The 10,771-nt window shown below is 51.7% G+C and overlaps 1 protein-coding gene across 6 annotated transcripts in view; it reads left to right on the top strand.

Moving 5' to 3' along the window:
• Positions 1 to 10,529, top strand: part of INPP4A (inositol polyphosphate-4-phosphatase type I A) — a 146,515-nt gene extending 135,986 nt beyond the window's left edge. For all 6 annotated transcript variants that reach the window (XM_062209928.1, XM_062209930.1, XM_062209927.1 and 3 more), the window contains one exon: positions 8,340 to 10,529. In XM_062209928.1, coding sequence (XP_062065912.1) covers positions 8,340 to 8,472 — 133 coding nt within the window. In that variant the 3' untranslated portion in view covers positions 8,473 to 10,529. The remainder of the gene's footprint in view (positions 1 to 8,339) is intronic.
• Positions 10,530 to 10,771: the final 242 nt, after the last annotated feature.

Raw genomic sequence — 10,771 nt, forward strand, 5'->3', positions numbered from 1 at the left:
AGAGCTCCTGCCTCTTGATCTATCGCAGCGTGTAAGACGGAATGGTCATGTCCCCGCATTGTCTTTCCACGTTCATCCAAACCTCTCCTTTACGACTTGACCATCCCTCTGCCGCTAGCCTCCCCGTACCCGTGCAGGCTCGGGGACTCCTTCCTGCTTTTGGTTATTTTTGTCTGTCTGTTGTGTGTAACTACCTCGGCCAGGGGTCTGCCCTTGGGAGCCCCAGTGCCCTCAGGGGCCGCGGGCGGAGGCCTGCTCCATGGAGCAGTCAGGGATCGCTGTGACCCTGGAAGCGTGGCTCCCAGTCAGGTCCTGGGAGCTGTGGTGCGAGGACCACTGTTTAGTTCTTGGGCTCTTGACCAAATTCAACAAAACAGCCACTTGTTCTGAGTGCATCTGAGCACGAAGGTGGCAGGGGACCAGGGCCCAGCACTGTGGGCCACCCCTGAGCCAGCCTGGGACTGCGTGCATGGCTCCCACATGTGCAGGACGGCTGTTGCAGCGTGACCATTTACAAAGCGCCAAACGCTTTTTGGAGCTTGTATTCATTTGAGTAATGCATTCTCCTCGTAGGAAAATGAACAAAATACAGATAAGCCTCTAGAGTGATTGTACACACCTGGCCCTCACATTCGCGGACCCTCCATATTCCTGCTAGGAACAAGTAGCTAGCTGTGTTAACCTTTGGATGCACATTCATTCCTAGGTAGGTTTATGCATACATAGGGAAGTGAGTGTGGCTGACACACATATTGCTTAACTAGTCCCTAAATAACACACAAAACAAGCACACGCAATAATAGGAACAATTCCCTCTTTCCATCTGTGGTTTGAACTTTCTTTTTTCCCCATTTAACTGTCCCATGAGCCCTTTTTCCCCAGTGAATCAGTACATACAGCCTCACTTGAAACACACCCCCGCGTATGTACTTGGCTGTCATTGAGCGTTTCAGCTGTATGTGGTTTTCAGCATTTGGCCTAGGATGCAGTTAAGTGTCTTTATGGATCCTCCTAACGACATTTGCCCCATTGGTTGCTTAGGTCAAAAAGTACAAGCCTCTGTAAGGCCTCTTTTGTAATTTCAACACCAGTGAGCCCATTGCCGCCATACTGGTCGCCCTCCCGCTCAGTGTCTGGGAGCGCCTGCCTGGCTGGCCTGCTGCTCTGCCACTGTTCTCAGCACTGGTTTTCTGAATTCCTCCAGGGCAAGGACCTAGAGGTCCTATGGAGAGGTGGCTCTCACGTGGGAGCAGGAACCATCCCCTCCACACCCCACCTCCAGTTACAGGTGTCTTTCACATTTTTCTTTTTTGTGTTTTTTTTTTTTTTTCTGAATTTTCTAAAATTTTCTAAAATCTCTTTAGTGAAAGCATATCACTTAAGTAATTCCTTAGGAAGTTATAAAAGCGAAAGCAAGCTCAATCCCACTTCACAAACTCTGCCTGTGCCAGAGAGCTCAACACCAGCCACGGGCACAGTGCTCACTGCTGCCTTGAGCTGACCCTGCAGCATTTTGGGCTGAGCGCCCTAAGGAAGCAGTAACAGATCTCAGCCATGCCCTTGTGTGGAGGAATCCACTTTGGGTCTCTTGCTTTCTCGGTTGCAACTTACCAGATGGAAGACTAGCACGTGCAGGAGGGCAGAGCTGACACCCAGGCCGTCTTTGTCCTGGAGGTCCGGGGTAAGCAGTGGCCAGTGCTGTGCTATAAATGTTCAAAACAGCTCGTTCCAGAACGCCCTGATCTATGGTATTTATCAATTTCCCATCTGGGCCATTTTAAGCTCCCAGTGCGGCACCAGCTGGACGTGCATTCAACTCTTCCAAGCCGCGTGAGCCAACGTAGCACATTCTTGGAGGTGTCCTCTGTCCCCAGACCAGGAGTTGAGCCCTGCACTCCGTGGGTCTTCCTGAGTAGTCGTGGTGATCCACCAGCCGATCCTGGCAGGGAGCGGGCCAGTCAGTGCTCGGCCTAGCTTGGAAAATTTCTCCCTGGCAACAGCATGTTCCCACAAGGCCATTGCAGCTGGGTGCCCCCGGGAAAGCTGAGGTGGGGGAAGACGCAGCATGAGAGAAGAACCTGGATGCCCGCCCACTCATGTCTATGCCATCCTTTGCAGGCAGCCTGCTGGGTCAGTTACCACCTGGTAGGCATGGATGTGGGTCTAGATCCGATCCCACCTCGGTGTATGTCTTCTGTAGCGCCAAAAGGAGGGGAGAAAGACCCCACATTTCCAGTGTGGGCTTGGTTGGACTCCATTTTGGGGATCATCTTGTGGAGCCAACTGGCAGTGTTGGAGGCACCATCACCCATGGCCCTGACGCTGCTTAGCCTGAGACCCTGGGGGGTGTGGGAAGGACTGTGTGTGGTTGAAGTGCATCGTTCTTGTCTGTGTGGCTCATCAAGAGGCAGCCTTGGCCAAAGCCGCCGCGCCTGGCTCCGGCAGCTGTGAGAAGGTCAACCCCATGGTTCTTCATGTTCAGCTTGTGTCTAGAATCCCCGTCCGCAGCATGTGGGAGCATGGCAGGCGGCATGGAGCGGTGCTTGGCCAGCCGAGAGGGTGAACATGGAAAACCATCCCTGCAACCTACGTGTGTTTATTTTCAGTGGACTGCAGTATTTTTTCTTATTTTCACTTCTCTTTCTCTCCTCTTTCCCTGTGACTGTGCTGGTTTTGTTTTGGCCTCCTCCCCCCCTTTTTGCATATCACCTTTTCTTTCTGTTGTGGCTTCATGCATTGTTTTTTTTAAATCTTACCTTTTGGTTCTCCTCTTTTTCCATACTTTTTGATAAAACCCACTGCATGTGTCTTTCTTCTTTTTTTTTTCCTTTTGTTTCTTTTCTTCTTTTTCTTTCTTTTTTTTCCTTTTCCTTTCTCCCAAACTTTTTCCTTTTCACAGCATTGGAACACGGGAGGTAGTCACCCAGAAGAACTTGAGCGGCCTGGTGCCCATCCGAGACTTAAGGCTAGACCCCAGCCTCCTCTGTTCCCTTCCCTTACTGGCTCTGAGCCCCAATTTACTGATTGTGTGGCTCTTTCTGAGCATAGCCTACCTGGTGGCCAAATTGCGTTGCAAATGAATGTTATCACTCTGAAAAATTTAAAGTGCCCGAGTCTGCCCAGCCACCGCGTACCTAACTGGACAGAAGGAAGGTGTCAGAGCGTGCTCTGCCAAGAAACCTCTCAAACTCTCATGCCTTACAGTCTGGTGTTCTGTTCTTCCGAACCGTAAATACCTGCCAAATTATCTCACGGAGAAGACTTGTGCATTGTAGTCACGTAGCATCTTCAGTGCTTGTACCATGTTCCGACAGTGCCCTGTTACTGCATTGTTTAGCCGGCCTGGAATCACCTGTACCAAATCTCTTAACCTTCTGATGTAAAACTATTTATTACCTGTATATCTCACGCGCCCTGTTTCCAACGGAAAGGAATTCTGTCAGACAAGAGTTTGTATATTTGATACTATTCTTTTACGTGTGCTGCTAACCTTTCCCTTCCTTTTGAGGAGAAATGAAAAGACAGCGAGAGATGCTTTATAACTGGCTCATTTGGATAAACCTCTTGAACGGGACATGTACTTTGTGCTTTCGTTTCAAAGCGTGGTCCCTGGGTGACAGCAGCAAACAATTTGCTTGCAGGATCCTGACACTTCTTGCTCGGATTTGTTCTTTCTAACTGGAGATGCCACAGAGCTGTGCAAACAGCAGCGCTCGGCACCGCCTTATGGCCAGGCACCTAGAGAACGTGCTCTGTGTGGCTTTAGCGTTAACTCTTAACTCTCGAGGGATCGTTAAACAGATTTTAGGAATGAATGCGTATAGTAACAAAAGGCTGCGAATGCTGTTTGCATTTATGTTTCTTGAAATAGCATCTTTCATTTAAGAAATTATACCTGGGCGGGCGCCGTGGCTCACTTGGTTAATCCTCCACCTGTGGGGCCAGCATCCCATATGGGCGCCAGGTTCTAGTCCCAGTTGCTCCTCTTCCAGTCCAGCTCTCTGCTCTGGCCTGGGAAGGCAGTGGAGGATGGCCCAAGTGCTTGGGCCCTGCACCCGCATGGGAGACCAGGAGGAAGCACCTGGCTCCTGGCTTCGGATCGGTGCAGCGCGCCGGCGGTAGCAGCCATTTGGGGAGTGAACCAACAGAAGGAAGACCTCTCTCTCTGTCTCTCTCTCTCTCACTGTCTATAATTCTACCTGTCCAAAAAAAAAAAAAAAAAGAAAGAAAGAAAAAAAGAAATTATACCTTTCATTTCAGATTAAAGGCCAGGCATCATGTCTCTCTTGCTAACCAACTGTGGTAGATAATGAAACAAACAAACAAAATCCAAGAGAAATTACCAGCAAGTGAGGCTCAGCTCTTGGGCAATTGTGGCAGATGGCAGTGTGGGAGAAGGTCGCTGTGGTTCCTACGTTTGATATTAACCTGATACTGGCCTCAGAAGGGGATGCTTGCAACCTTAGCATTCGTATCTGACAGAGAGCCACTGCGCACCTGGAGAGTTGGGCAAAATTCCACTCGCCCTGGCTCAGAGGCTTCTGTGGCTCCCGGCACATCTTCTGCCACGCCTCCATGTTCCTCCCGTGGGTTTCCCACTGTTTGCTGAAGCACATGTCTCTTCAGCAGTCTAGAAAAGCTGGCTCTTCCAGAATCTCGACCCCCCAGGCACGTGCATAAGCCCTGCCCGCCGTAAGGTCTGGCCTCTCCAAGACATCCCGATTCGGCCTCTGCTGAGTTGAGGATCTAGGCATCACAGAAGCAACCGGCAATGAATGACAGATGTCGGACGCTAAAGTCCGCGGCGTAAGCCGCCCTCCTTACACCCAGGAGCTCCCCTTCTCTCTAGAGCTCTGAGCCCTGCAGGATCCCAAGGGCAGGCGTCACCTCTGCAGGCGGGTCCTCCTAGAGTGACCGGGGCGGCTGTGCTGTGGCCCAGGCCCTGGCTGCTCTCACTGTGAGCCGGCTGACCGGCGGTGGTGTGGGAGCAGCTTGATGCTGGTTAACAGACAGGGTCCTAACCAGGCTGCATCTCTGACAGGTGCGTTCACCACTGGCCCTCCTTCACATCCAGGTGCACACTTCAAGCCTCCAAGATCATTTTGTTCCTTTATTCAGAGAACGAAAAGTAGCATCCTAGCTGCTAATGCCGGCCAGAGGCAGTGACACACAGACCCGCCTACCTCCGCAAAGGAGCAGGTGGCTGGGCAGAACCCCTCCCCCAGGGCCCAGGGTGCTCTGTGGCGCTCTCCAGGGGCTCCTGCCAGGACCCCACCCTACAGCAGAGGGGAGGCGTGGCCAGGCCCCAGGGGCCTCCAGGACACCACAGCCTGATCTGCGGCTGCCTTCCTGTCTTGTGTAGACTTGGCTATAGGGCCGAGAGAGATGTAGGACACCAGGGAGAGGAGATCAGCTTCTTGGTGTCTGTCCTGTGGGGCCGGGCACAAGGCAGCACACAGTGCTCTGCCTGAGTGGTTAGGGGCGTGGGAGGGCCAGCACTAGGAAGGACTCCAGGAAGTCAGCCCGGAGATGGGGGAGTGTTGTCCCCATCCCCTCCCAACAGCTGAGAAGAGAAACTCAGTATCCTCACTCCCTGTGCTGGGTTTCAGTGTCACCAAGGCCTTCTCTCATGAGATCAGGCCCAATACATAATTTGAAATCTTGTCTGCTTTAGCAAGAAATAGAACAGAACAGGAGGAGATGATTCAAGAAAGGAGAGACAGGGGCTGGCATTGTGGCACAGTGGGTTAAGCCACCGCTTGTGACACCAGCATCCCATATCGGAGCCCTGGCTTGATTCCAGGCCGCTCCACTTCCGATCCAGCTCCCTGCTAATGCACCTGGGAAGGCAGCGGAAGAGGCCCAAGTGCTTGGACACCTGCCACCCATATGGGCGACCAGGATGGAGTTTCTGCCTCCTGGCTTCTACCTGGCCCAGCCCTGGCCGTTGCGGCCATTTGGCCAGTGAACCACCAGATGAAAGATAACATGCAGGCTCTCTTGCTCCCTCTCTGTGTCACTCTGGCTTTCAAATGAAACAAATCTCAACAAACAAAAAACCAACAGAGTGAGTGGGGAGGAGACACGTTTGGTGCTGGCCCTGGGTTGCCTCTGAAGTGACATCGTGCTGTGGCACTGTGGAGGCCCCAGCCCTGGGTGTTCCATCCACATGTGTCTCTGAGGTCAGGAAAGCCACACTCAGAGCCGCTCTCTGGCCAGTCCTATAGAAATCATTGTGCCACTTAACTCTGTTCAACCCGTGTGACAGTCCCTGTTTACTCTGTGGCTTGGTTCCAGGAGAGGTCTTAATGCAATGGCATGTTCTCCCTGCTGCAGGGACCTGGGAGGCAGCCACTGCCCAGGTCTGCCAGCCTCCACGGGCGCTCCAAGTGGAAAGGGAAAACCTGAATCAGTTGTCCTTTGGGCTTTCCATTCCAAGCTTCAGTTCAAAAACAGACATCCTTGAAAGTGAAGTACATGGATACAATGTAGCTTCAAAATAGCTAGATCTCTCTTGCCAAAATCTGTCCAAGACCTTCACACTGACTCCTAAAAACCATGCAGCCAGTTACGGTGGGGACCATCAATCCCCGCAGGGCCCCTGGCCACCTCTGCACGCCTTCTCCCCAGCCCTACTGCCCGCCTGTCCAACTCTGCAGACCACGTGACGGGTGTCTGCCTGGGAATCAGCCAGAGCAGCCGGCTTTTGTAAACTCAGACTCTGGATTTAAAAGTACAATTTAGTTTAAAAGCTAAATTGAAAACCAAAGTTTTATGATTATAATTCCAATGACAGTGTTTTCAGCCAGCTGATCCCGGCTCCGGCTCCTTCCACACGTAAACAGGAGAGAATGTGAAAGTCCACTGATGACCTTCCTTGCTCCTCGAAGCACCTGGGCATTCTCTAGTGACAGCTGGTCTTCGAGCTTGATCTTAGCCAAAAGGCCGAGAAGCGATAGCTTGTGCATTTCTGTGTTAAGTGGAGAAGCCATATCTATTTCATTCCATTAATGGGAGAGCTTCCAAAGATGAAAAGCGATGAACTGTGCCTGGGAACCTAGTGTTTCTGTTTTAAACAGGATCACATTTGGGTCTGGTTCCCGAACGTTAGACGCTCACTGAGACCCTGCTCACTGGGTCTGTGCGGAGCTCGGGACACACATCTGGCCGAGGGCTGCAGTTATGTGTCCAGAAAGCCGAGCTGAGTGACTGCATTCATTAATACAACCAGGTGGATATTTTTCTAAAATACCGGAGCTTATCTTTTGAATAAAAATGACTGTCTTACCAAAAATACCTTATGTATTCTTGATACCGAGATTGTCATTTTCACTTTCAAAGGCTTCAGCAATTGCTACTATTTTTTTTAATGCATGACGTAATGGTCTTCATGCAATTGGACATATTTTTTTAAAATCACTGTTTCTTGATAGCTGCAAAATTTGCATATAAGGGGGGGTTTTGTACTGAATTTGATAACTAGTCGACTTCATTGCTAGTTTGAGACTATAAAACACGTCGTGGCGTGCCATCAGAAGTCGGTCCGACGTAAGACTGCTGCTGCCTGTTACTCTCCTGTCTACACCGCAGCGTTGCCCGACAGCTTTGTGATGCTGTCACTGAGAACGTGAGGCCGGCCTGGGTGCTCTTCCCCTCCTGTGCCTGTGTTTCACCCACTGGGCTGCCAGGAAAACCTTCCGTCAGACGTCCTTGCTGGCGATGATGCTGGTGGCCGGTTGTCTGGGGGCAGGGCACCCGGCTCACAGGTGACAACAGCGAGGGCACCCACCTGGAGAACAGTGGCTGGCTTCCAGCCGGAGGCCACTGCACCAGCCCTGGTAGCCGAGCACAATGCTTGGGCCATGGGGCTGATTTGCCCCGGAACAGGTGGAGCACGCAGGCCGGCAGAGCCGCTCCTGCCCAGGGCTGTGGTCAGGAACGGCCAGCCTTCTGAACTTGGTGTGGTTATTTTTCTAACACTGAAAGATTCAGCTCTTTATTTTGCTGTGTCCCACACCCTTGGCGCTCCAAGTTGTGATAGAACCTCAGATACCTGGACGTGAATGAGATCCACAAACTCGGGCATGTAACACCAGTTTGGAAATGCACACGGCCCCAGCCAGCATGTGTCGGTGTCTGTGCTACCCACCCACTGGCCTTGGTCAGAAGCCCGCCATCTCGCGTGTGTATTTGTTGTGAACAAGTCTGGCGCCCATTTAAATGAATCCGTCCCCACCCCCTTTTTTTTAATGCTATGAAAATGATCAGTTCATTTCATCTTAGTTTTTAAGTCTTTTCCTTTTTTACTGCTGTCATTTCTTGTGCTTGTTTTTTCCCAGTGAGGGTTGTCGAAGAGAAAATACAATGAAGAATGTTGGAAGTCGCAAATATGCGTTTAATTCCCTGCAGCTGAAGGCTTTCCCCAAGCATTACAGGCCTCCCGAAGGGACTTACGGCAAGGTTGAGACTTGAACACCTGCTGTCCTCTAATTAGCGGCTCCATAACACACGTGGGGGCCCCTAGTGTCCTACACGCGTTCTTCAAGAAGACCCGAAGGATTGAGTTTTATTTTTGTGTTTTTTAAAAACTAGCTCACTGAAGAGTCCACGGAGCATGTTTGTTTTCCCTTTCCGTTGGCATCCATAGGGGGTCACGTCTGGCCTGGTAGCGTGGATAGAGACCGCCTGTGTCAGTAGCCCTCAGCTGTACCCATAGGCGCCGTCCCTAGGCGCTGCCGACCCAAGCTAGCTTTGTCTGAGATGCTACGAGACGTTTTCAGGTGTCCACTTAGGAACCGCTCACCTACCTTATTTTTCTACCGAGTCACCCGAGAGTGAGCATCGAGTTCCAATCTACTTTTTACAGATCTGAATGTAAAACAGCAAAGACTCCCGTCAGCGATCGCTCCCTAGGCAGACCCAGCAGTGGCGACCACTCCCGTTTCGGAGAAGGCAAGCGCGCCTTCTCCAGATGTCGAGTGCCATCACTCCAGGACCTCGTGTGGCCTGGCTACTGTCTGAGCGACACCACCCCGGGGTGGGGGGTAGGGGGATTCGTGACGGTGGAGTTAGCGGGAACCTACGTATTTTCCGAATAAGTGTTCTTTTGCAGGGTTTCCAATATATATTACTCTAAGACACAGTACAATCATGTTGGAATGTCTGATAAAGGTATCTTATTTTTAGGTTTGCATAATTGTGACTCCCCTTCTTGTTCTGTTATGTAAGATGGCTATTGAGAACCAGTTAAGGTGATCTCCTCAAATGAGATTGTGAAAGGGATTTATGGGTCACTGTGTCTGGACACGGTGTTGATATGAGTCAGCTGCACACAGCAGGAGTTTCTGTGTTTGATCAGTCCTGTGTATCATGATGATGTTGACATGTTATTTAAGAGGCTGTAAAAGAAACAGATGAGGGCGCATGTCAAGGCTGATGACCCGGTGATGTGTGAAGCTGTTGGAAATTCGCATGTCGGAAAGCCCAGATACTATGAGCTCCTTTATACACGTGCAGCACACTTGAGCCTGGGTGCTGAGACGCGGGCAGGTCCGCTCCTGAGCAGGAACACGGAAGGGCTGGGCATCGGGCAGGGTGGGACCCGGTGCCCTTCCGCATCCCTTCCTGCTCAGAGCCCGCCTCTCCAGCCGCCCGATGCCAGCAGGTGAACTGCTGGGGAGCTGGGCGCCTTGTGTGGGGGGCTGGGGCAGAGGCGTTTGCCCTCTGTGCTGCTGCCCAGGCAGCTGCTGCTGGAGCCAGTGTCTCCTTTTCAATGTGACCGATTCAGCCACTCCCCTCCCCAGCATTTCATTGAATTTGTTCCTTTTTTTGTGGCATCTTTTTTCATTTTACCATCACTACCATTTTTTTTAAAGCTCCTCATTTTTTTAAGTTTTTTTTTAAACTGAGTTTGTTCCCCATGTTGTTTTCCAAACCTTTTTGTCTCAATTGCATTAAATATTTGCATCTGTCAAGGGGAACAGGACGAACGGCGAGGCGCCCCCCAGCCGTGCACGCGGCACCTCCGTGCGGGTTATTTGCCCCATGGTGACTTCCTGTTACGGGTCCCTGTAGAACTCTAAGGTTTGGCTCGTCACGGAGGAAACATGCGGCTTTCAGCGTTCTCTCTGGAGGCACCTGCTGGGGCAAGGGGCACAGCCTGGGGAGCTGGGGGTTTGCAGCTGTGGGAGGGCTGTGGTTTTCCAAAACCGAGTTTGCATCCAGTGCTCCTGGCCAGGCCCTGCCCCCAGCCCCGAGTAAGGACACGTGGGCGGCGGGGGTGCTGGCCGAGTCCCTTTTGTGTCCTGTACAGATGTAAACATACTGTATCATACGACCGCGTCCCTACGCAGTTCTATCTGCCATGCCTAGTGCATATCAATACTTTTATTTATTTGTTTGGGGCAGTATTAATATATATATAAACATATAGTTACTGTTTTCTATATTCTTAGCTCATTCAAAGCCATGTATGCTGTAAATGTGCTAGTCCCTAGAATGACAAATAATAAATAACTGACAACACTGAACTCGGTCTTGCCTGATTCATTCTGCTAGGCAGGAGCGCTGGCTTCTTGGACCGTCAGGTGCCAGCCACCCGCGGGGTAGCAGGGTACGAGCGAGCGTGGGCGGCAGCGGGCACAGCCCCAGACCCCAGGGCTGGCCTCAGCGACCTCTCCTCGCGGGTGGCTGTGGGCGGCAGCGCCGCGTTTGCTAGGGTGCAGCCTTCGTGGTGGCGCCTCTTGTTGCCTTCGCCGGCCGTAAACGTGGG

Source organism: Lepus europaeus, chromosome 13, assembly GCF_033115175.1.
Source record: "Lepus europaeus isolate LE1 chromosome 13, mLepTim1.pri, whole genome shotgun sequence".
NCBI lineage: Eukaryota > Metazoa > Chordata > Mammalia > Lagomorpha > Leporidae > Lepus > Lepus europaeus.